This window comes from Carassius gibelio, chromosome B16, assembly GCF_023724105.1.
Source record: "Carassius gibelio isolate Cgi1373 ecotype wild population from Czech Republic chromosome B16, carGib1.2-hapl.c, whole genome shotgun sequence".
Classification (NCBI taxonomy): Eukaryota; Metazoa; Chordata; class Actinopteri; order Cypriniformes; family Cyprinidae; genus Carassius; species Carassius gibelio.
The window spans coordinates 21704944-21732159 of NC_068411.1; the positions used below are offsets into that span (position 1 = coordinate 21704944).

General features: G+C 35.4%; 1 protein-coding gene across 1 annotated transcript; it reads right to left on the reverse strand.

The window, feature by feature from the left end:
• Positions 1–1336: 1336 nt before the first annotated feature.
• On the reverse strand, positions 1337–13342 carry LOC127975262 (F-box/LRR-repeat protein 4). The gene is made up of 8 exons (XM_052579174.1): positions 13195–13342; positions 10594–11209; positions 9274–9610; positions 8415–8659; positions 8108–8321; positions 4715–4786; positions 3242–3554; positions 1337–2660 (listed from the first exon to the last, which is right to left on the reverse strand). Exons 2-8 carry the CDS (start codon positions 11097–11099, stop codon positions 2497–2499), a joined length of 1851 nt encoding a protein of 616 aa, XP_052435134.1. The 5' UTR covers positions 11100–11209; positions 13195–13342; the 3' UTR covers positions 1337–2496.
• Positions 13343–27216: the final 13874 nt, after the last annotated feature.

The following is a 27216-nucleotide window of genomic DNA, read 5'->3' on the forward strand; positions in this document are numbered from 1 at the left end:
AAAACGAGATATTTTAGGACAATAATTGACTATAATAAACGATCATCCTAATCCTCTAGTGCCATCTAGTGAGGTTTTATTCCAGGACACCCAAAGCAACATTGATTAAACGTAACAACACCAGCAGCACATGGCGATTTGTTGCTCAGCATTCCGGGGTTTTATTCAGTGCTCTCTGATTTAAACATGCTGCCAGGTTAATTTGCTCAGTTTGTGTTACACACCATGGGTCATAAATGAATCACAGTTGCTCCTGAGTTCCCCTTAAATCATTCAATAGCTGTAAATACGAAAAGCGTTTGATAATTCCTACTTTTACTTTCTTTCTGAACTGTTTTGCTGAGACACGAACATTGGCCGTTGTATTTTGAAAATAATATTTTAAATGTCCACTAGCTTCACTTTCAACTGCAACCCCCCCCCCCCCTTTTTTTTTAATATTTCAAGTTAAATTAAGCTTGTGTATGAAGGCTCTTGTTTCTAAAGAATGTTTATTCCAAATCAGTTAATAACTAGCCTGTATATTGCATTTTAATGATCTTGTTTATATAATTATTTAAGGACTATATAAATACAGACCTGTAGAGCACAACCTGTAGTATGTTGCATTTTAATAAAACCCATTTAAAATTTCATTAGGCTTAAAAAAAATGCATCAAAATTTATGATGGGTAACCTTTTTTATATTAGCAAATTAATTTTGTTTTTACGATGTTCATGTTCTGGAAAACAATATTTGCATGGTTGAAACTAACTGCAAAATGATGGTACATTTTTAGGCTTTCTTTTGTAAAACTAGATTCTGTTACAAAAGTTATATGAAACAGAGAAAAGGTCAAACGCATATCGATGCTGAAACCATCCTAACAGGTGTGCAGAGCCACTTCTAAATTACAGGGTCCTTAAGCAGAGGCAGACAGTGTTATTATGCTTTGTACTGTTGATCTATTTACAGGGATGTAATGACAGTTTTCTGCGTGTACCGACTAGCAATAGTTGTATAGAAATCAAGAAATCGTTTCATCTAATTAACTGCATCCCTCCAGGTCCTCAGGGCACATTAGAGCTCCTCGGTCCATCATTAAAGTAGACATAAGCAATTCATTACATCACTGTTAGTCCGATGAGACTGTCACTGCCAGATGCATTATTAATACACCGTTAAGCTCAGAGGGATTAAGACCAGGGAAGTTTTTGACTTTCAGCTTGACCAAATTATTGAATCTCACTAATATAGATCAACTACATGCCAAACAGAATCTGTATGATTTAGCACTAATAATAATATAAATTCTATTATAAACTTAAAATCACAAAAAAAGTCGAACACACAAAATATTAAGCCTCACTTTATTGAACCAAGACCTCGACTGTCACTCTCAGATCTGGCATGATGCTAAAAGCCTCCTGCTTCCAAACAGCACAAATTTAATACAATATCCAAAATGACAAGACATTCACTGTAGCTACTGTACAACTGAACATAAAGACAGTCTATTTAGTGTTAGGAGTGCTTTGAAGTAACTGTAGAGTTTGTTTACAGGGTGTGCTTATTATACTGCTAGTAAAGCACAGGTAAGTCAAATTGAAAACCTTTTTTTTTTTTTTTTTTAAACATGCATGGCACTTAAAAAACTTTTACCAAAAGCAATAAACAATTATTCTTAATCCTTCATTTAAATTAAATAATTGTACACATTTAAAGAAAATACAGTACATTGCCATCTGTCTTTTTCAAAATGAAAGTGTATTAATAAAAAAGATAAACTCTTTGGTTTAGGGTGATTTTGGCAAATAAAAATTTAGCATAGCACAATATAGATGACCAGCACACAAACAGAGTACTTCTCTCTTTAAAACTAAGGCACAAGGATATGTCATCTACTGGTTAGCATGCACCTGTGTAAAAAGAAACTTCAAGTTTTGCAATAGAGAAAAAAAGCTTATATTTTGGTATTTGCCCTATTGTGTACATACATGTGCATAACAGGATTGATAGGGAGATATGGGCAAAATTTTCACACAAACAAGGTATTGCGACAAAAGATTTCTGTGCCCACAATTCAAGTCAATGTGGCCCTGAATTTATAATCAATCAATAAATAATCATAGTACACTGTTTCACAATATTTAACATTGATTTGACAACATTTAACAAAGCAAATAAAACATTTGTACTGAAACACTTGAATTAGTACGTTTAAAACAAAACCATTCGGCTGAAGTACAGCATACTGCAAACGCCTGTCTCTGAAGACAAAAATAAAACCCTGAGATTAAGATCAAAAACTGAGGTCTGATGAAATGTGTGAGATTCAATACTTAGTGAGACCATTCAAGCTGAGAATGAGTGAAACATCTATAACATCTTTGAACCGGCAGTTCACAGCTCTGTGCAGTTCAAGGCAGTAAGTTCACAGCACCATGTGCCACCCTTTTCCCTGCGGTCTTAAAGACCGTCCCGTAAAGCTGCTCCTGCTCAGGACCCACCGAGTTTTACTGAGTGAAACTCTTCTTGATGGACACATTTGGGAAAAGGCCACTGAGCTCCTGGACGAAGCGAGAGTCGACCTGCGAGCAGAAGGACACGTCCAACAGCTTCAGCTGAGGACAAGACTTCAGTAACTTCCGCAGAGAGGCAGGGCTCACCATCCGTGTGCCTGAAAAACAGCAACGAAGAGAGTTCCCCTAATTTTTATTATTATTTTTTTTATAAAGAATTCTGCAACGATACATTAAATTGATTAAAAGAGATAGTTTAATGTTACAAATATTTTTATTCCAAACAAATGCCAGAAAAATATTAAGCAGCGCAACGGTTTTCAACATTTCTAAAAACAAGAAATGTTTCTTGAGCACCAAATCAGCATATTAGAATGATTTCTGAAGGACCATGTGACACTGAAGACTTGAGTAATGGCTGCTGGAAATTCATCACAGGAATAAATGACATTTTAAAATACATTAAAATAGAAAAAATCTATTTCAAATTGTAATATTATTTCACAAATTTCCTGTTTTGCTGTATTTTTATCAAACAAATCCAGCCTTGGTGAGCATAAGACAACTAAAATAAATAAATAAATCAACCCCAAACTTCTAAATGATCATGTATATTCAAGAATTGTTGTTTTGTTTTTAGCTTTCCGTCTGCAGGCAAAATCACTGAAATATTTCCCCCCCAAAAAAAATCTTTCACAGAAGAATGAAATACCGGTTTGAATTTGAAGTAAAAACTCACCCAGTATATCAAGGTGCTCCAGAGCGCTGCAGTTAGCGGCCAGCTCCTCCAGGTCAGAGTCGCACACGGTGCGGTTGGCGGTGATGAAGAGCTTGCGTAGGCGGGGCAAACTGCGGGCCAAGTGCTGGAAGCAACCGGAGCTGCTCTGAAGCGTGGAGCACCAACCCAGGTCCAGCTCTTCCAGGAGCCTGCAGCCCGAAACCAGCTCTGCCAGACCGCGCTCGCTTAGGTTCCTGCAGCGCCACAGGTCGAGGGAGCGCAGAGAACGGCAGCGTGCGCTCAACATGCTTGCCACCACATCATAGTCCTCAATCTGTGATGAAATCACCATGAAGCTACAGTGAAGCACTTATTGATAACTGACTGTCTCTGAGCCATTCTATGAGGTTATGAAGACAAACAACCACACCAGACAATATTCCTGTAGCTAAAAAGGTACAAAACGATTTGCATATACATCCCAAATACAAAAAGTAGGGCAAATTCTAATTAATTAGGCCACTTTGGAATGAAAAAAATAAATAAATAAATAAGAAGAAAATGGAATGGGATTTATTGAATTATTATTATTTATTTTATGTTCTATATACTAAAAAAAGATACTTTTAAGAAAATGGTTCTTTTAGGGCATGTTGCAAAAACGCTCTTTTGGAACCTTTATTTTTCAGAGTGTATAACATCATAAAATTGCACTCTGATGCAACTAATCTTGTCTATCAGGGGTTATGGGCAATAATATCCCAATAAACATGCATGATGCCCAGAAAATCTTTTGCAACAACCAATACATTTAAATAGATAAAAAAATTTAAAAGATTAAAAAAAAACAATAACTTTACCCTCAATAAACTCCTACTTTGCTGCTTATTAATAGTTAGTAAGGTAGATGTTAAGTTTAGGGATTGGGTAGTATTAGGGATATAGAATATGGTCATGCAAAATAGGTGCTTTATACGTTCTAATAAACAGCCAATAAAATAATGGTACGAATGCTAATAAACAACTACAGAGAGAATTGGTCACTATACTAAAGTGTTACCAATAATATTTAGAAAATTCAGTCAAATGACAAGTGTAAAGTCAAATTATGAAGTTAAAGTAATAAAATACTGAGAATACATGGAGAAAATACACCTTATTTTTTTTTACAGCAGATACAAGCTATTTTTCTGCAAGACGTAAACCGTTACAGGAAAAAAAATCTAGAATAACAAAAACTTGACTAAATATGATGTGTATTTCACAATATTTCACAATATAAAGCAGCATAACAGTCTGAAATGACTAACACAGGAAGCCATGCACATTTAACGAAGTTAAACATAGTCGCACCCACTCTTTAAAAAATAGAACTTATTCTCATAATACTAAACATTACTTTCTAAAGCCTTTTTTATGCCGGCCACTGTTTTTAATAAATCCCATTATAATCTGTGAACTGGGATTTAGCCACAAACTGACCAGTGGACTCACCATGACGCAGCTTCCCAGGTTGAGGTGTTTGAGCTCTGGGCAGAATGTGAGGATGCTCAATATGGCGGATTGCTGCATGTGTAAAGAAAAAAAAAAAAAGAGGAAAAAACAGTGATGATTAACACATAACACTAATGAGAGAATAACAATATTCTATTCAGATGCCAGTGGAGTCAAAATGAGACGAACATTTGATATCACAAATCAAAGTTGACAACATATTTAACACTGCTATTCAATATTCTTCTAAATAGATGTATTACAATAAAACTATTATTGACCTCACGGTCTGGCGCACATGGTGGACGCTCACATCGGAGATGCAGTTCGTTTTGTGTATATTTCCATAGTTATTTACACCATTAGGTGATGGTGACAGAAAGGTGGGTTTGCTACAGACAGTCTGCTGCCTTTGTGTTCATGTGTATGTTTATGTGCAGTCGCCATCACTACAGAAACATTATACCTGTTGGAAGAGGCACCAATACAACTCCAAATGCTGATTCACAGTCAACCGCACACAGAGGGACGGGACGACTCTAGATAAGTGGCACACTTGGGCCAGTACCAGCATGTAGAACCGATTTAAAGTATGCCAGACTTACACGGCCTGATGTTATAGAATTAGAAGGACAGGTAACTATAACAGCTTAAAATAGCTTGGCATAAGCATGTTTTCTTCTTCAACTCCCAAGATAACTTTTCTTTTTAATGATGTAGTATAAACAATAAACAAAGGTGATGCAACTTTTGGGGGAACACAACATTTCATGGATCAGTAATTAGCAATTTCAGCTTTGATGTTAAAAAACCTTCATTACCCCATCCAAATCTTTTGTTTTAATCATGAATACAGTCACAAAGACGGGATGCAGGAAATACAGTGAACATCGCACAATCCAGATATTACACAAGTAATGAAGTGTACAAAGAGGTACAAAAACCACAATGCTCATCTAATCTGTATGGAACTGAGAAGGGTTTCTGTTTTCTTGTGTGCTGTACTGTGGAAAGCAAATCATTTGGCTGACTAACTTTTAGCTGCTAAAACTTTCTAACTAGACAAAGAAACTTTTGCGACATTTTACCACACTGTTAAAAAAAAAAAGGGATAGTTCACCCAAATATGAAACTTCTGTCACTAATAACTTACCCTTCATGCAGTTCCAAACCCATATGACATTATGACATTAATTTTCGGAACACAAATTAAGATTGTTTTAATGAAATCCGAGAGCTTTCTGAACCTGCATATTCAGCAACGGAACTGACACATTTAAGGCCCAGAAAGGTAGTAAGGACATTGTTAAAATAGTTCATCAGTGGTGACATCAGTGGTTCAAACGTAATTTCATGAAGCTACAAGAATACTTTCTGTGTGCAAAGAAAGCTAAAATAATGACTTTATCAAATAATTTTTTGTCTTCCATTTAAATTCGTAGAATTTTTAAGACCACGATGCATGTGTACATTCCTCTCTTTGCAAACAAGGCGCAGCGCATCAGTGTTCTGTCAGAACGGCAGCTCCTACTTCAGCAGCACCACATGCATATGTTGTAGTTCTGCTGTGAACATGCATCAAAGATCGATACTGAAGAGAAGAAATTGTTAAAGAATTCATTCTTTCAGTTTCTTTGTGGGCAAAAAGTATTCTCATAGCTTCATAAAATTACGGTTGAACCACTGATGTCAGGGGCTGTTTTAACAATGTCAATATTGATCAATTAGCATCGCACACCTCTAGGTCATAGATAGGTGCATAGGAAAAAAAGACTGATATAGTCAAAATATGAGAAAACAAGAAAATCCTGCACACTATCAACTTGCAAAACATTAAAAATAAATACTTTAATAGCAACGTTTCAATTGTAAGATCTTCATCAGGCATCAACATGTCATTAACAATGTCATTATTAGAATGTGTCTCAAGATAAACAAAGAATTTATTGGTAATTAATATAATAAATGACAGAAGTTTCTAGTGGTCGACCGATATATCGCCAACGTATATATATCCGCCGATATTTGGCTTTTTTTCAAACATCAGCCAATAAGTTTTCCTGCTTGGCCGATGTGTTCGAGGGTGGGACTTTTATTTTGATGGCGCTGAGACATTCTCCGTCTTGTTTACTGTTGTTGTTAACAGTTCTGTCTAACACGGATAGAAGTCCATCTAATAATCAGACAGAACAGTTAAACAGGAAAGGAATTAATGTATATAGAAAGTATTATTACAATTGTTTTTATATTATTCATAATAGAAAGGCAAACATTATAATACTTTCTCTTTTGCCGTCAGCATTAAGCAAATATTAATTTATATAATTTAAACAAATCTTTGAATGACTACTGAACATCTAATTTCACAAACCTTATTCTCAAACTTAGTCGTGTGTGTCCAGCATGAAGTGTTCTCTGTGTGACGGTTGGTCCATGTGAATTGAATGCTTTAAACTTTAACTCGTGATTTCAAATTATTCTGCACTTTATGCATTCGCCCACTGTCATATTCATGTAATTTTCACTGTGTGCTGTATGTAAAATGAGGGTTACTCTGGCTTTATTTGAAAAATATGATTCCCAATGCACACAAACTTTCCAGAATACTAAGTGCCCTGTTGTTTACAGTGTTTGCTTCCTTTTTAATTATATTTCTATTAAATATTTATTTGTGAAAAATACTTTGTCATCTAAAGTATGTTTATTTTACACATTTATTTTTTTAATCCATTGACAAATAATTGCAAATTTCTTAAATATTCTCAAAAAAAATAAATAATAATAATTATATATATATATATATATATATATATATATATATATATATATATATATATATATATATATATATATATATATATATAAATTATATCGGCTATCGGCCCCCCACTGCTTTCCAACATTTTTGGGTGAAATATTCCTTTAATGTAAATTAAAAAGTTTTTTTTAACCAGTGTGGCAAAAATTTGTTAAAAAATAAGTAGTCTTGTTAGCAAATTTTAAGCCAAGATGATTTGCTGACTTGCCTTTCTACTATTGCTTTCTGTTGAGCTGCTTATTGACCAATGTCAGGGTAGTACCATATTTAATTTTTGATGGGAATGAAAACGAGGCTGTGAGGGACAGAAGTACAATACAGGATGTTCAATGGACTCTACGATTGTTTGATATTCAGGTTGTTTAGTTGATGAAACGTCTTTGCAAAAAACCAAGTACACAAAAACTCCACAAAACAGTTTTGAAAATGAAATGATCTAGGAGCTTGATACAGTGCATGCAGAAAATTGTAAAAACCACTTAAAAAATTAAAGTTAGAAAATATGCAAATTCAAATCAAATTAATAGCTTTGTATAATGAAGTGCACCCCAGATGGTTTTTATTCTTGCTCTAACCTCAACTTTGGTGCGGTACAGCACGAGCCTTCGTAGATTAGCAAGTTTGGCGATGTGATTGAAGGCCTGAGGTTGCAGACGGTCACAGGAAGCCAAATTGAGCTCCTGGAGGCACGGACACGTCTGGGCGATCACTTCTAAACACACTTCAGTCAGGAAATGACAGCACGACAGCTCCAAACACACCAGACTCACCCCACAGGCCTTCATAAAGCTCGAGGAAAAAAGACAGAGATGGAGCGACTATTACTATCCATTTGGTAGATGAAATATTTTAAATATCTGGATCAGAGACTCTTGCCATTACCTGCAGAAACCAGCGGCCGTCACGGCTCCACGGTTGCCTGTCCAGGACATGTTTAGTCTCTGCAGGAGGGTGCAGCGGCTCTGCAGGTGGATCAGAGAGGCGTCTGTGAGCTGGGCCCAGTATGGCTGCAGGCTGAGCTGAATGTACTGCAACGGGTCACAGCAGTGTTTATGAAAAAGCTTGCAGCTCTGAGCCAATCGGCACAGATCCGGAACCGGCAGGTGACTCACGATCAGTTGGATTAGCTACAGTGACACAAACAAACAGTGACTTTCACACCAAAACACAGCGTGCCAAATGTTCTTCTTGTGCATCAAAATAGTTTCTTGCAAAGACAGAGATACTAAAATTACTCTCAAGACAGTTTGTGGAGGAACTGATTATGTTTTTACTATGTGCACTGTTGGAAAAAGCAAACAATAGCATGAGTGTGATGCTGGATATCAGTTAGCAGATAATGGCCAGATTATGTTTCACTTTTGCTGTAACGAGACTGAGGTTGGCAGTGGTTTGGACAGGAGATCTGAGCTGTGTGGAGGTAATAAGGGATTACGAATGGGAAAGGTATTTTTCAATTATGATAAAATGGTCTCTAATTATCTGAAAATGACCTACTGCAACCACACAAGTCAGTGCTTGAGGAACTAGACTACATCTCAACTATTTCTTTTCAATATGTGTCTGGTACGTAGAAGATTTCAACACTCTGTGGTCCAACATGTGTTGTTATCAACAGTTCTTGAAAACAATCTCTGTTACTTGGCATACACACTGTTTATTAAACACACTGATGACACAAACTACATTCCAAAACTCACAGGCATCATTAGTAATTACAGTGAGAGTCTCCATCGCTAACCTCATAAGGGAGCCTATCAAAGTAACCGTTTCCCAGATTGTGCCTGTGTTCTCCACCCGACCTGCAGCAGAGGCCTCCTGCATCGCTGATCTCTTCTTCACTGTCACTCAGATCACTGATGTCGATGACAGGGATCTTATAGAGGGCCAGAATGGGTCTTTCCCGAACGCCTCGCAGGATCACAGCATCCAGCTCTGTGTAGTATTCCAAAAGAGAGCAGTTCACTTCCAGACGCAGCAGGTTGGTGGCAAAATTGATCTGCTTGATGCTGGGGGAGAACTGGCGAGCTTGAGTGGTCAGAGCTTTGTTGGGCTTGCCGGCCCAAAGAACCTCCCACCTGCAAAAAAGAACATGACAATCCTCAAAACAATGGCATCCAGCTCTGAAGTATCTGTGATATTGTTATTCAATCATGATTCTTTACAAAATATTGTAATACATCTTGAAACCTGAAATTGGGTTGCATTTTGGTGCAGTTCATGATAACAATTAAAAATATGCTGAAAAAGTATGTAACTGGCCAGGACTATGAATTTGGTTTAAACTGCTCAGTAAAATAATTTATTTAAACTATAGTCAATTTTATGTTTTATTAGCTAAATAAAACACACACATTATATGTATTAAAAATATGTATATTAGTGCTGTCAAATTACAAGTAATAACTTCCAAAAAATATTTTTGTTTACATAATATGTGTGTGTAGTATTTATGATGTATACATAAAAATACACACAAGTGTATGTATATATTTAAGAAAAATATATTACGTTTATATATTAAATATATTTATATATGATATAATTTATATGAATATAAATATATACACGTAAATACAAGTAAATATTTTATGTGTGTGCCTTTATATATACATATACACAGTACACACATATTATTTAAACAAAAACATTTTTGGGATGTGATTAAGCACAATTAATATATATATATTATAATATTTTAGTAATATTAGTTGTTAAATTGCTTAGTTAAAGAATAACATTTTATAGTCAGTGAATTAATAATGTTTTATTAAAATAAGAAAAAAAAAAACATTAACACTGAATAAGTGAAATATATCTGGATAAGCTTTATTGTATTGGGACTGTTCATTTAGGATACTGTACATTTTTAAGCCTCTAATAACTAATAAATGGACTACATAGCCTAATAATAAAAATAAAGATATGAGAGAGGAATTCTCCATCTTAAAGAAACTGGCAGGGCAACCTGGAGATAAATGCCATGGATCACATTTTGTGGGATTAGAACCTACAACCTTTTGATTACAAACAGAACATTAGCTCACACCTCAAATTTTACCTCACTTCAGCTGGAGGGTTCTGGGAGAAAGGGTTGAGCGAGCAAGCTAGGATCTTGACAATGGCCCCAGGGTGGTAGGTCTCCAGCACCTCCACAGCTGTGGGATAGACGGGCTCCTCGAAAGCCAGTTCCAGGTAGTCCTGGCTGTGGAAACTGGGTGGCATACGACGGAATCGTGGTGTGGAGCTGGTGCACTGCTCCCACCAGCTTCCGTAAATGCGGAACACAGCCGTCTGGGTGAAGTCTCCTGAGCTGGGATAGACGTTAGGCACTCCTGCCAGATTCCACATGGTATAGGACATGCTGTTCTCACTGCCGTAGTGAGAACTGAAGTCCAGAACCTCTTTGCCATACTGTTCGACCTCAACGGTGACAGGCATTGCCGAACGCTGGCCCATCTCCACTGCCCGCCGGCTGCCCAACGCCTCGCTCCGTGTCCCGCTCCTGGAGCGCCGCCGTAGACAGATATAGTAAAACATGCTCAGAAGGGTTAGCATAGGAAACATGGAGCAGCAGGACAGGGTTTGTGTCAGGAAGCACAGCCCTTTCTCTTCCCTGCGCTGTAGCGCGATAGGCTCTAAACAGTGCAGGCTATAGGCCAAGCAGCATGCATGACCTGTGGGTTATAGAGACACACACACACACACACAAAATGTTGTGAGAACCCTGAAATATAAAGGATGTATATAAAATAAAATATCATTTTTGGGGATTCATTCATGAAATACAAGTTAAATTAATTTCTGTATATTATTCATAAAGCACTCAAGACAATTTATATAATAATTAATTTATGAACAATATACACATCTTCTGTGTTTTAAATATTTAAAAAGGTTGGGTTAATTAAAAGTAAACTCTCAGAAAAACAAATACAGATAAATGCATTGAGAGCAAGGTTATAATTTTATAACTAAAACTACTAAAACAGTTTTTATGTTGATTAAAACAAAACAAAATAAATTGAATTTAATATATATATATATTAAACCTAAACTAAATGAAAATTACAAATGTTGCCTTGGTAAATAAGTAAGTTTGATTAATCTGAAGCACAAACATTGCTAACTGAAAATAATATTAAACAAACATACAAAAATAAATAAAAATAATAACAATAATAAAAAAAAAGTCAAAAGCACATTACAAAATTACTAAAACTTAAATTAAGATTAATGCAAAAAATAAAAAAATAAAAGCTAATTCAAAATATTAAAAACTGTAGAAGAGAACACTAATAGAAAACTAACACCTGCACATCCATTTGTACGTGTTTTTCTGTGCATGTTATGTTGATTGACTTGTTTTCACATAGGACAAATTTATATCATGATATATATCTTAATTTCAGTTGATACGATATAATTTCGATATCAATATGAACACTATTTATCTGAAATATAAATATTTTGTAACATTATAAATGCCTTTATCATCACCAATTTTAAGCATACTTGATCTTTCTATTCATCAAAATAAATAAATAAATAAATAAATCGAAGGATCAAATAGATGCAGCCTTGGTGAGTAGAAGAGAATTCTTAAAAAAAATAAAATAAATACCTTTAAAAAAATCTTACTGTTCAAAAAACTAAGAAAATATTGGAAATATTGCAGGAGACAGGCTTATTGAAAATGCAACTTCATTTTCTGCCAGCAGGAGGCGCTAATAGAATGATAAAACATAGCGGTTTCCCAAATCAGCTCAATTCATGAACGCTACTTTATCAGATAAAAATGTCATCAAAACATTTCTGAAGACAGTTGGTTCTCTTTTCTTACAGTTTAATTTGCTTGTTGCCAAGAATATTCATCGAATCCAAATAACCAGGCAAGCTCCATCATCTAATATGTTACATATATATATCATAAACTGTATTGCATAACTTCCCTGAACAATGTAATTACTGACATAAACCATAAAGTCTAAAAGCAAACTTCCTGTCAAGGAAGGTCCCCTTTTGAGAGAGATTCATATTATTATTTTTTTCTCTCTTTAGTTAATATCTATTTCTGTTACTTCCACAACATATTCTAGTGGTTTTAGATGCAGACATCATGCTGTCAAATACTACTACTACTGTCCAAATAATGATTAATGAATAAATAAATAAATAAAACAGTGAAATCCATTCAATTGCATGGCAAAGTACCAAATACAGCAAGTTAAAATAAATAGTTCACTCAAAAACCTATATTTAAAACACACATACACACGCATATATATATATATATATATATATATATATATATATATATATATATATATATATATATATATATATATATATATTTGTACAAACCACACTTCCTTCTAATAAACACAAAATTTGAATTTTCGGGTGAACTATCCCTTTAATGTGAGACTGAAAGCAGTTGCTGATGGCTAATAGCTACGTATATCACCACCAAATCGATTGATTTTAGCCATATGTGGCATCCTATGTGATCGAAACGTTAAAAAGGTAACAAGAGAAGAGGAACTGTTAGCGAGCTGAGCTACAAGTTCATTAGGCTGGGTTATGAATCGCATAAGTTATATAAGAACGCAGGCTGTCATGCCACACCGCGCTGACGGACTTAAAAACAATGAAAACTTACGGATGCGATGGTGTGTTGGAGTGTTGTGCTGAGTGTGTTCTGTGTTCTCGATCCATCTCTAACTGCTGCTGTCATTGCTCGCTCATTCTTCACTCTTCATGCGGAATATAAACATCCGCTTCACCCTGCACAATGCATTGTGGGAAGTGGAGTGCTAACATACGTCATCCCGCGTTATTAAATTAACGAAACAAACTCTTTCCAAAACACAAAAATAACTCTTTATGATTTTAATAATTCATATGTTTTACCTTTTTTTTAAAGAACGTCATTTATTACCGAGAAATTTGACCCTGGAACACAAAACCAGTAATAAGGGTCAACTTATATTAAATAAGCTTTCCAATGATGTAGGCCTATGGTTTGTTAGGATTGGACAATATCTGGCCGAGATGCAACTAGCTATTTGAAAATCTGGATTCTGAGGGTGCAAAAAAATCTAAATAATGAGAAAATCACCTTTAAAGTTGTCCAAATGAAGTCCTTAGTAATGCATACTAATCAAAAATTAAGTTTGGATATGTTATCGGTAGGAAAATATATTTATATATCTGAATTTTGACCCCTTTTTTTTGGCTATTGCTACGAATATATCCATATCACTTGAGGCTAGTTTTGTGGTCCAGGGTCACAAATGTTAGATAGCTTAGGCACAATTTTAATATGTACAGACAAAATAGGCTTATTTAAAAATATGCTAAAGAATAATTTTGCTTAATATAAATGCCATAGCGTTTAGACATAGCTAGTAGCAATTTTATTATTTATTTATTTTTGTCATTTTTAATTCCGTCTTAGAGAAAGACAGATATTATAAACTTGTTAGTTGCAGAGGAAATTAAAAAGATTCAAATTAAAAGAATGAAAAAATAAAAAATAAATATAGACCGAAAATGTTCAGCTAAAACTGTATATGCAGCATGTTTGGATAATCAAGCGATTATTAATATTGGTTAAATGATTCCATTTTTATTTATGTTCATTACTGAAAGTTATTATTAAAGAAAAAAAAACAAGTTAATGTGAGTTTTGCAATTAGCTTTTTTTGTAATGCTATAAATGCTCTCGTGTGGTTCTATCAATTATCTTATTATTATACTATGGTCTGACATAAAATCATTTAGTGTGGCATGTGAATAATGATTAGGCTATTGTAAAAAGTTAAGGAAACCCTAATGAGTTCTGACTGAGTTGAATCTAAAGTATATTGATTTGATTAATTTGGCTTGTCAAAATTAGGCTATATTACCAAAAAATAGTGATTGCGTATGTTTACATTTATCCATTAAGCAGATGCTGCAAAGCGACTTGTAAAAGATGATGTCAAAATTTTGTGTTAAGCACAAAACAAAACACAAACAACAAAAAAACGAATTATTAATAATCATGCCTTTACATATATTATACACAGACTAAGAACTGAAAAAATGGCACTTATAATTTATTGTTATTCACCACATTCAGCTGGAAATTACTCTGTAGCCAAATATACAATTATATATGTGTGTGTGTATTTATAATATAACACAATACATACAAAGGATTAGAATAATGTTTGGTCACTTCTAATTTCACAATAATTTTTCACCTTTCCTCTCACTCTGTTGCTCACTCTTTTTCTCATGAAAAAGGCATTGAGAAGCACCAATCCTTTGTAGACTGGAAGAAAGACATTGTTTTGATGTTCTGAATAATACATTTGTCTGTTAGAATTGACTGAGAATGTGGCGATTGTGACATTTATTTCATCGTAAATGGCCACATTCCCCCATGACCTGTCCTGCTGGCCTCTCTGGTGGATAGAAGGCGCCACGCAGGCTTGGCTCCAAAGAATACGTGCCGCTGGCTGTCCATCATGGACAAGTGGTGGGCTCACAGAGGGAAACAGATGCATATGACCACGTCTTGGCTGGCATTTGCATCGATGAATGACTTGTCCAGTCAGTTTGTCTCATGGGTGAATTGAAGCCCCATTGTCACCACAAAGAGCATTGAGTCTCTATGGAAGCGTCACTAGGCAATCACAGGCCAAACTCTCATTAGGAGTGGAGCTGAACGGCGGATAAAGAAGACAATTGACTTTGAACAACAGGTTTTTCTTCAATTGCTGCTTTATTTTAACCCAAAAAGACATTTTTTTGTGCATTATGAATGGCTGATTTTCCTAATTACCATATCAGTTTTTGAGGTCTGCCTGAAATTTATGAATAAAATGCCTCTATTGGCATTGGACTGATGACATTTTAAGGTAAGACACTAGGCAAGTGGAATGTAAAACTCCAAATTCATTATTTTACTTTATCTCTTCTTCATCTTAAGATTTCACTTACAATACATATCTTTAAATACATTAGCTGTTTTCTTGAAATAATTTTTTCTCACACATCGAGCAAGAAATCTCATAAACCTATGTATTTTCTTATAGAGGGGGATTGTTATAGAGAGGTTTGTTCATATATATACTTTGCCTAATTTTATACAAAATTGTATTCCTAAAAATGTTGCTTGTTTGTTTTTTTGGGCAGTTTACAGTATTTTCTGATTTACGGATTGCTCTAGAAAGATTTTAGCATGGTAATGGATATGACAGTGTTAATGTATTGGGTCTTGGTGGAATAGATTTGAAATGCTGCTGCTGTTGGTTATTGCTGTTGTTATAGATTATTGCTGCTGCTGCAAGCATGTACAGGAACTTGCAAATTTAACATGAACCAATCAGCTTGTGCCAAGTTGTTTAACGCTGTGAATATTATCAGTTCCATTTAGAACCACCAGCCTGTGCCATCTAGAATTTCATGTAAGAACTATGTATATCCCTTCATATATATGTATCCCTTCATATATACTCAACATATAATACATTTGCATATGGGAATGGTCAAAAAAATTACAAATCTGGTTTTATCCAATGTAATTTCAGTTCTGGAAATGTTTGCAAATTAGTGCATATTTATTTAGATACTGTATAATTAGCATATAACATAACAATTATAACATAACATTTTTGAAAACTTGTTATAAAAAAAAGGTTTAGATTCTTAATGTGATGTATGGTGATATATTGTTTTTTTTAACCCTATTAACCTGGAAAAACACAGTTCTTTTGGGTCCAAATGCACAAACGGGCTGATGGTTCGATGAGAGGGGAAGTTGGATGCATTTGTCTTTGATGGGAAAAAGATCAATGTTTTGGAGGATACCGAGAAACGGTGGATCATTCAGAAAGAAAAAAGGGGGGAGAAAGGAGGACTGTGGAAGGACTGACAGGAAGAACAGTCTGAACGCCAAAGAGAAGGTTGACGGTGTTGAGTTTGTTAGCCTCCAGCGTGGACAGCTCCCTTGACTGACAGTGTGATCAGCTGTCAGCTCCTGCAGGCATCACCGACAGGCCTCCTGTCTTCTGTCAGGCCTCAGTTCCAGCCTGCTGTTCCATACCCACGTGCAAACACACACACACACACACACACACACACACACACACACACACACACTCACACACCAAAGCCCTATTCTCCCTCCGACCCAGCTGTCAAAAAGAGCACAGCTAAATAATGAATCTGGCCATATTCCTTGAAGGAAAGGCAGCAGGGAGGGGAAAAGCAGAGAGAGAGGAGTCTGAGGACCCTCAGGGGAAAACCAAAAACAAACCTCAGTCCATTTAATCCTTCTCTTCACAGCCACAGAGGAACAAGACAACAGCATCAACAAAAAATCAGCAATCCTTCCATCAGCTGTCATAAAAAAGACTTGCTATGACATTATCCTCTCACTGCCGATCAAAGACCACTTGGCCGCTGCTTACCCGACACAAACAGGGAAGGAGGAGGAAAACAAACCAAGCAAAACCAAGGATCCTTCACAGATACAATGCTGTTTGAACATTAGGTGTCCAACAGCCTTCAATAAAACATTTAAATACAAATTTATAAAACAAAACACAATAAAATATAAAATTCTGCCGATTATATGGCTAATAAAAATGAGGGGAAGAAAGAAAGAAAGAATGAAAGAATCTGACTGGAATAGTGTTCTTCTTCTTCTACATGACTAGGTGGCAAATAAAATACACATGCAAATGAGATTTTTATAAGCTTGTTGTTGAAACACTACTTCCAGACAACGCCATTATTGACCAATCAGAATAAAGTATCCCGGACAGTCTGTTAATAACGCTAGATAGTTTTCTATGACAGACCTGGTCGCTGAATGTCATTGTCTTTAATGGTTACACGTACAAGGTTAAAACATTAAATGCTCTCAGCATTTTCACAGGAGGAGAGGCTACTTAATGCTGCCATTTTCAGCCTAGTCTGTGGATTTTCTCTTCTCATCCTCTCATTTCTTTTAGAGACCCATTCACTTAACAATAGCAGCGATTTTCAGAATTGAAGCAATCAAAATTGAAACCCACTAAAAATTTTCCCGTTTCCACTCAAGCCATTCTGATAATGTGACATCCAAACATTTGATGCGTTTCAAGTCTCAAAACATGCGTGGCTGCATAACCTAAACTGAATTGGTTGCATTACTAAAGGTTGCAAGAGGTTTTAGTCAATGTTGATCCATTATAATTTTTTGTATTTTTTGGTATTTTTTGTATTTTTTTGCTTAAAAGATGCAAAAGACAAAACCTACTTTTATAGCTTCTTTCTATGCATCTCGCTCTGATTCATCCCCTCAAGTTTGTGTTTAGTAATGATGCCTGATTATTTCTGAACACACTTGTGTTTGCACACACACATACCCCAACCCATTTGCTCCAGGTGAGAGCATTACAATTCACATAGATTAGAATACATTTGCCACCTTGCCAGGTGTTCTCAAACGCAGGCCTATCACCATGGCAAATCGCTCGGCAGCCGCGCAACTGAATGACACTTCACATTCAAATCAAAAGCAGTTACTCCAGCTCTCTTTGGCATGATAGTCTTTTGAACAGGAGCAAGAGTAGGGGGAGGAACCTGTGGCTATAGCAAAATTATCTGAATTAGAATGGCTTTGATCGTTAACAATGGACGGCGAAACACTCGAAATAAAGAGCTTTTGTAAACCCGGTGCCTCAAAACTGGATATGACTCAACGTAGAGCAATGGCTTTCCATTGAGTTAAACTAACATAAGCTGCTCACACGTGTGTGAATACGAACATTTTAACTTCAGAACATGAGAGCACATGTGAATTATTCATTTTTAACACTTTACTTTTTTGATCCCTCTCATCCAAAATGATACACACCTGTTTTGTTTTGGTTCTTTTAAAATCCCTAGTGGCATTCGAAAAAAGGCGTAATCATTGCCTTTTCATCAAGATCCTAGCTGCTGCTAATTGTAACAGTAAACACGGCTCATAATTATTCACATTTAATATCCATTTTCAGCTTATCGAAATGATATTTGATTACCTCCACATATCTTGCAATTGACTTCATTTAGAAAGGTCGACTATTTGCACCGGCCAGGGAGTGATTTAAATGTTTCATGATGATTACCAAAGTTATTCGCCTTTTGTCTAAATGACAGAATCTGCAAATATAATTAGCATGGGTGGAAATGCAGGGAGATAGTGGTGTTGGCTGTCATCACGTTCTCCTATTGTTACAGCGTTGTGTCCTCCAGCTGAACTTCACTACACTGAGTTTAATTGGTTTCAGGAACTCTGCTTTGAGGAAGTCATAACCTTGATCTTCCCCTGGATAAGAGATTCCTTTTTTCGCCATCAAATGCATGCAGATTTCAGGCTTAGCCTGGGAGAATTGTAAACAGACAAACATTGTTTTATTCCACTGTGATTCTGATTAGAGAGAAATAATTAATTACAGTGTTTTAGTGACCCAAAGACAAAAGGTGCACTGATCTAATGGCATAGACGAACACAAGCTACTGTAGCTATAAGAACAGTTATGATGAGAGATGTCCGTTGATGTCCTTAAATTGGAACTTCGCTTAACAACAGAGGATGAACAAGGAGTTATTTGTTTTTCTATATTTGTGTATGTATACTTCATATACTCTGTGTACAGTTAGGAGAAGAGTCTAAACTGATAAGAATATGACAAAAATGCACAAATAATCCACAAGACTCCAGTCCATGAATTAATGTGATGTGAAGTTGAACGCTTAATGTTTGTAACAAGCAAATCCATCATTAAGGCATTTCACTTTTAACAGTTGATCACTTCACAAGATGTTAGTTAATGGATTGGAGTTGTGTCGATTACTTGTGGATTATTGTGATGTTATTATCAGCTGTTGTTAGGACTCTCATTATGATGGCAGCCATTCACTGTAGATGATCCATTGGTGAGCAAGTGATGTAATGCTTAATTTCTCCAAATCTGTTCCAAAGAAGAAAAGTCCATCTACATCTTGGATGGCCTGAGGGTACGTTAATTTTCAGTAAGTTTAGATTTTTGGGTAAACTATTCCTTTAAATACTTATTATGGCTTTAAGTGGCACTGTTTCGATCAATAAGGGTTTAATTTAAGAGAATTCCTGTTGTATAAATTTATAATATACTGACAACCACCATAAAACACAGGTGGTAAAGGGATAAATCAAAGTTTATCACAAGAAGATTTTCATAAAGCTGCTAAATGCAAATATACAAAGAGGTACAAATAAAAAACACCATTATGGCAAGACTAATATAATGCAACAGACATTATTTTTACAACATAATATGAGATAGTGTGTGTGCCTTTTAAAGCTGTTACCATATACAGCAATAAAAAGCCATGGTTTAATAAGGAAATTAAAATATTATGGAGGGAGAAGCACGAGGCATTTAAGAGTAGGGATAAAGAGCTTTATAAAATCACCAAAGGTGACTTTGAAAAAGCTGTTAAAAAGGCAAAAGAAAATTATAAGTGAACATTAGAAAAATAAGTTGAAGATCAATGACTCTTATGGTGTATGGAAAAGTCTAGAGCAGATCACAGGCTATAAGTTGAAATCTCAAGTAATCTCTGATGATATTACATTGCCTGGTGAATTAATGCGTTCTACAGTCAATTTGAAAATACAATAGAGGGACAGGTAGGTCAGCTGACGCTGCACTCCTGGCCCTGTATTATGAGTCCTCCTTTTAAAATAGAGGAATATGAAATCTGGAGAAGCAGAAAGGCAGCAGACCCTGACTCCATGTCATCTGCAACATTGAAGTAGTGCATTCTTCCTTGCACCAGTATTCACTGACATATTCAAGTGGTCGTTAAGAATATGCAGAGCCCCGCCATGTTTTAAAGCAGCTGTTATAATTCCAGTGACAAAAAAGGTGTATATCAGTTGCTTAGATGATTACAGACCATTGGCCTTAACTTCGGTTGCTATAAAAATCTTTGAGCGATTGGTCAGGTATCTAATTTCTAAAATCTGTTTGGATTCTCACCAATTCACTTCTAAGGCTAAATAGTTTGGTTGATGATGCTGTGGCTCTGTGTCTCCATTCAATTTTACAACACACCCCGTGGACTATAAATATGCATTTAATACAATTATTCCAGTTAAGCTTTTTGATAAATTAAAGCGATTGGGGATTCAACACTCCCTTGCTCTTTGGATTTTGGATTTTTTGCATAACAGAACACAAGTAGTTCAAATTAATAATACATTCTCAAGTCTTAAGACAATTAGTGTGGGGGCCCCACAAGGATGTGTACTGTCACCATTATTGTACTCTATGAACACTAATGATTGTGTTTCACATTGTAAATCAGTGCAAATTTTTAAGTGGGCAGAGAATACTATATCGATTGGTTTAATAAGAGATAATAAGTAGTTTCTCGGGACTACTATCTCTGTAACATTAAGTGGGACAACAACCTAAGAGGCATTATTAAAAAATCCCATCAAAGGCTTTTTTTTAAGACAGCTTAAAAAGTTTGGTATATCTAAAGTTGGTATGATTAATTTTCATAGAGCTATCACTGAAAGCGTGCTGACTTTCTCACTTATAGTGTGGTTTAATAGCTCCACAACTCAAGTTTGTACTCTGGCTGCTTCAAATTTATTGGTAGTGATCTTCCCACTATGGATGAGATCTATGTCTAATGTTTGCAGAAAAAAATGGTTTAACAATCCTGAAAGACCCCTTAAATCCAGCCAGACACCTCTTCCTTCAGTCTACATGTTTTCTGAACAGTACTCCCCTGGCATCATTTCACTCCTTATAATTGATAGGACATATATAAATAGTTGCATTTATGTATGTGTATGTATGAATTTATGTATGTATTTTAATGTAAGTTGATGAGCTCTCCAAGCAAATTCCAAACAACTAGGATGTTTGTAAATAAATAAACAACATTATTTAAATTTAAATCTCAAATTTGCTTTTTTTTTCAGTGTATATAGTAAGGGAACTTACCTAACCATAATTATTATATTTTACAAACACCTTACATCTAGCTATCTTTAAAGTAAGGACTGCATTTTGCACCTAATAGTTTTTCATTCTGCAGTCTTGGCACGCAAAACCTTTTCTGAGAGCACTTATCTCACTATTCCTCAAAGGTACAGAGATCAGATCCCTGCGTCCTTCACACCTGCCTCCCTCTTCTTCAGTCAATACAAACTCCAACTCTCTCTTGAGAAAAGCTTTAAAACGTACAATTTTCAAAAAAGAACAATCTGGAAGATAGACAAATATACAACTGGTAGAAATAATAGACAGATGTGAAATAAGTACTCCTCTCCCACTTTCTCAGAGAGAAAAATCGTTAACCAAAAAAAAAAAAAAAAAAAAAAGATACAAATTGCATAAAATTATATTTTTGTGACACTTGCAGCTTGAAAATTAAAGCTACTGACAACTCAAGGGTTTTGTTGTATATAATAATGATTTAGAAGCAGATTATTCTTTCAAATCAGTATCAATGATTAAACTAAATCACACATTTGCAAAAGATAGGAAATAAGGCTGCTGTTTCAAACATTGACATTAATACACTGCCATTCAAAAGTTTAGGGTTGAAGGAAGTAAGGGTTGAAAGAAGATTCTTATGCTCACCCAGGCTGAATTTATTTGATCAAAAATACAGTAAAAACTAAAATATTGTGAAATATTTACAATAATTTTTTTAGCAAACAGTCTTCAGACACATGATCATTCAGAAATAATGGTAATATGTTATGAATTTTTATATAATATGTCGGAAACATATTTAAGTGTTGCTTTAAATTTTTATGTAAAGTGTGATGCATTTTTTTCAGTATCCTTTGATGAATAGATCATTTAAAAGAATAACATGTATTTTCTTTTAAACAGAACTTTTTTGCATTAGTATTAATTTCTTTCAAAGAGCAAAAGCAAATCTTACTTACCTTGGTGTCATCAGAAACACCTTTTAATATTCTGTGTATAAAAATCAACACTTTCTGGGTAAATATACAACTTGATATATTTTATTTAATTAACACTTTTAAAATAGTTACTTCTGTCAAAACGGCATTATTGTAAAATGAACACCCCAGGTGTTATACTATTAGAAATAATTACTATCAGCCCCTTGCAGAGTTGCATCCCAAACACTCATGGTATTTAAAAGTAATTTTAGTCATTATTGTTATCTACACATACTATTTAGTTGTGATATTCAAAAATATGTATTAACACTATAAATTCCCAATTCATCCACTGCACAACCCTTTCCCTTTCCACCCCACTGCTGCCAAGCGTCTCCCTCTGTGAGCATGACACACTCCCATGGAATGTATTCAAATATTTTGACATTTTGCCTTTCCTTACTTCCAGAGCAGAAATGATTTGTGACAGATGGAGAAGGGCTCTGTCTGATGAGCTCCCTCCAACACCACGGGCACCTCTCTCCTCCTCGGTGTGCTCTCTCCGTTCGCTCCTTCTCTGTTTCTCTCTCCTGTCATGTGTGGTGGCCTGTCTCTTTCCACAGCTGCCCCAGGTGCATCCTCCCTCAGTGATAAACACACAAAAGGGAGACTCCATCAAAAAGTTGAGACAAGAACATGTTGCCGTTACCTCGAGCCGTTCTGGTCTGATGGTCCGAGAACACTTACACAGCCAGTGCCAATGGCTTGTGACGGAGGCAGCCTGAACACAAAGCTATAAGATGTAAAGTTAGACAGTGGTTTCCACAGTAGTGTTACCTGTCTTACTAAGTGTCCCATTACTATCAGTAAAGAAAGCTGATCAAAAAGACAAACTGATGGCACGACGGCATATCTACATGACAGCTGGCACTGTTTTGTATCTAATTTAGCCATGTCATTTAGATGTGTTTTTTTTCTTTCACTAGTAAAAATGAAGCATGGAGGAATAGCTTTGATTGTCACAGTCACTGGGCTGCTTGTCTGTACTAATGCAGCAGCAGTGAGAGACGCAGGACATGCGATGTTGACACCAGAGCAGGAGTTTGAATAATGCCTCTCATTAGCCACTGAAGCGGTTCTTCTGCCTGTGTCTGTCCCCGGTCATTTTGCACCAGCGTGATAAAAAAACAAGCCCATCGCATCTGAAAGCTGTCATCAATCAAAAATGGATGCAGTTTACAGCTAGGAAAGGGCATGACTCTGTGTGTTATTTTCTTTAGCATAAACATCACAACTGATGTGTTCCAAAACCTACTGAGTAGCCTATGAAGACAGCATTTTAAGACATCATAGACATGAAAGGTGCCTCTTAAGATTGCTTGTTTTGGCCAGATTGTAAGGCAGAACTGTACACATCCTTCACAGAGAAAGATGAGGATAAGTTAAAAGAAATGTTTATTATATATATATATATATATATATATATATATATATATATATATATATATATATATATATATATATATATATATATATATATATATATATATATATATATATATAACATAACATAAAAATATAACATAACATAAAAGTACCAAACAAAGATTTTTATGTAATTAAAATTAATGTAATAAATGAGTATTTGTATGCACTATGTATTTTACGGTCTGTTAGAGCATCGTGCCTTTAGTTTAGCAAAATGCTAATGCACAAATCTAAACAAAAGTACATTTTGTTTTATATTTAGTAAAAAAATTTAATGTTTTTGAAAGAACCCAGCTAACAATAAAAATGTTTTGCAAAAGTTCCAGATTATAATTTTTATGTATATTTTTGAATGTTTTCAATGTTCTCTCAACATTCAAAATCTCAAGTAAAATAAAAAAGCTTTAAAAAAATGTTCAGAAGAAAAAGTTCCATATATAGCGTTTTTTTTGTTAATGTTTTAAAAACATTATTAAAGACCAGATAACTCTGAACAAACATTTTCTAATTTAATATATTTTAAAATGATTGAATTCCTACATTTTCAGCAGCCATTACTCCAATCTTCAGTGTCACATGATCCTTCAAAAATCTTTCTGATATGCTGATTTGGTGCTCAAGTAATACTTATTATTATTATCAATGAAGAAATCCGTTGCTTAATGTTTTTGTAACAGCTTTTTTTTTCAGGATTCTTTGATGAAAGGAAAGTCCAGTAGCAATTATTTGAAATAGAAATCTTTTGTAACATTCTTGCTCAATGAAAGTATTACTGACCCCAAACTTTTGGAACAATATACTGTAGGCAGCTAAAAAGGTTTTGGAACAAAGCCAAGAACTGTCACAGGATCAGCTTTCAATACAGATACTTTTTCTTCTATACTGTAAAAAGATGCTCAGCAATCAGTCACATTTGGAAAACAAGAACTGTATATATAATAATTTATGAAGCAATTTCCTCCCAAAAAAAGACAGATAAGACAAGCACAAAACAGAGAGAGGGAATCTTGTAAGCAGCATCCATCTGTGCTTCGAGTCGTTGATTGAGTGTACGTCTGGACGTACATACTCTCAAGAGCCCACGGGGCAAATGAAACCCCAGCTACACAGCGCATCAATCAATAATACACGCAGCGTATAAGACTGAGAGGGAGGTGCAGTCTGAGCACACATGATAACAGGAGATTTCCAGCAAATGAGAACCCTGCACAGAGCTCTTCATCATCACACAATCTGCAGAATCTCCCTCCTCTGCCATCCCTCAACTCTCCCGCCACATTTTCTCTGCGTTTTTGCGAGAGGGCTCAGTGGTTTGAACTGAAGCGGATAGACCAAATGTGTTCACAAAGTTCCTCTGACACATTGTGTTTTCATTAGAGGTGGGTTTTTTTCCCCAGGTTGTGCCATCTTGGATGTTGAGGTTGTTTTGCTCCATTAACTGAGGTTTTGCGTCCGGTGAATGGGTGGGAAATTAAATAAACACTTTGGATACTTGCCAGTGATGGAGGTAAAAGGTCCAGCTCTGAGGTTAATCTGCTTGTGGACTTCATCATCTTGCTTTGACAGACGTCAAGCGAGGAGCTGAAGCTCTGGACTGTAATCATCTGGAGTCATTATCACTGTCTGGGGTGACCTAATACAGCACAGCACCACGGGAAGAAAGAGCTTGTTTACTGATCCAGAATCAGAATAAAGAGCATTAATCACCTTAATGAAGAGCAAATCAAACCATCACAGATGATCCCATGTAACAGAATGTGCTGTTCAATTCAAACAGGCAATGTTTCAAAATGACAAATCAGTGAGCGTTGGTCATGTTGATTGATTTCCTCTATGAAACGCTAATAGATTTAGTCCTCACTGGGCAATTGCCACTCATTAACCTTCAAGCGGTTTCATTTGAGAATGTATTGCTGCCATTTTGCAGCATCACACAAAGGCAATTCAGCAGATGATAAATATCCTGACTCTTTAGTGGCAGGTCACATATCAAATGAGCACTTTGGCACTGCAAATTCTGGCTAATAGATAAACACACACATACACCCACACACACACACAGCTCACCATACTCTAATAAAGAGATGAAACTTCCAAAAGAGTGTATATTTGGACCATCTGGTATATTGAAGAGTACATGTTTGTGATGTCTCACAAGGAAGTTGTTTGGGTCCACTCTTATTTTATATTTTTAGAGCCATTTTTTGTTTACTGAAAATGCTATATAGTTATATATGCACATTATTTGATAATGTTCCCTGCAACATCACCAGCATCAACAGAGGTCAGACAGAATTTAAATTTTATACATAGATGGACATAATACAAAAGAAAAGATTGTTTCTGTTTCTATTTTGTTGTGACTTTAAAGTGATTGTTCATTCAAAAATGACAATGTTGTCATCACTGCCCCAGTACTTCAAGCTATTGTACCCCTAAAATTAACATTTTTGCAAAATAATTTCTGAGTGTATGAAAAAAATACTGTCTATTAAGTCAGTATTTAAGTCTGTGACCATCATACACTAAGATTTACAGAACCTCCGACACTTTGATCTTCTGAGACGGAAATACACACACATTGCATTAACATTCAGACATCTGATTCCATCACTAAGAGAATGCGAAGAAAAACATCTTCTCTCATATGCATTAGTTCCTTTTCATCCACTTCTTTTCCCTTACCCATCCTCCCTCCACTTAACTCACCCAGAATGATCAATAGAATAATATAATGTCCTACATGAATGCAAGTAATATTTACAATCATGTTTGGTATCATTTGAATGGTCTCTGTGCGTCTGGTACAACGGTCTCATTCTTACAAAAGTAGTTTAGTTATTCTTACATCAAGAGTTTAGAGATAGTTTGCTCACTGTAGAGACTAAATATGACTAAATATTAATTGCATTCATGTAGAACATATTATTCTAAGGACTGTTTTGGGTGAGCTAAGTGGAGGGAGGATGGGTAAGGGATAGGAAATGGATAAAAAGGAACTAATGCATATGAGAGAAGACGTTTTCCTTTGTATTCTTTCAGTGGTGTGGAATAGGTTCTATAAATCTTACATGCACTATGTGTTATTCTATGAAATCTGTCAACTTGTGCAAACTGTAAATCAGAGCAAAAGCTGTACATGTAATGTATTACAGTCTTTAGAGTTTTTGTCCATGTGTCATTTTTGTCAAAGTACACTCTATTTGTCACACTTTGAATGTTTATGCGGACTTTAATCAGATTAACAATCAC

Coding starts and splice junctions, on each gene's coding strand:
- LOC127975262 (XM_052579174.1), bottom strand. CDS start 11,099: ATGTTTCCTATGCTAACCCTTCTGAGCATGTTTTACTATATCTGTCTA. Junction 8,322..8,414: donor ACGGCCGCTGGTTTCTGCAG/GTAATGGCAAGA, acceptor TTTTTCCTCGAG/CTTTATGAAGGCCTGTGGGG. Junction 4,787..8,107: donor TGTACCGCACCAAAGTTGAG/GTTAGAGCAAGA, acceptor TTACACATGCAG/CAATCCGCCATATTGAGCAT.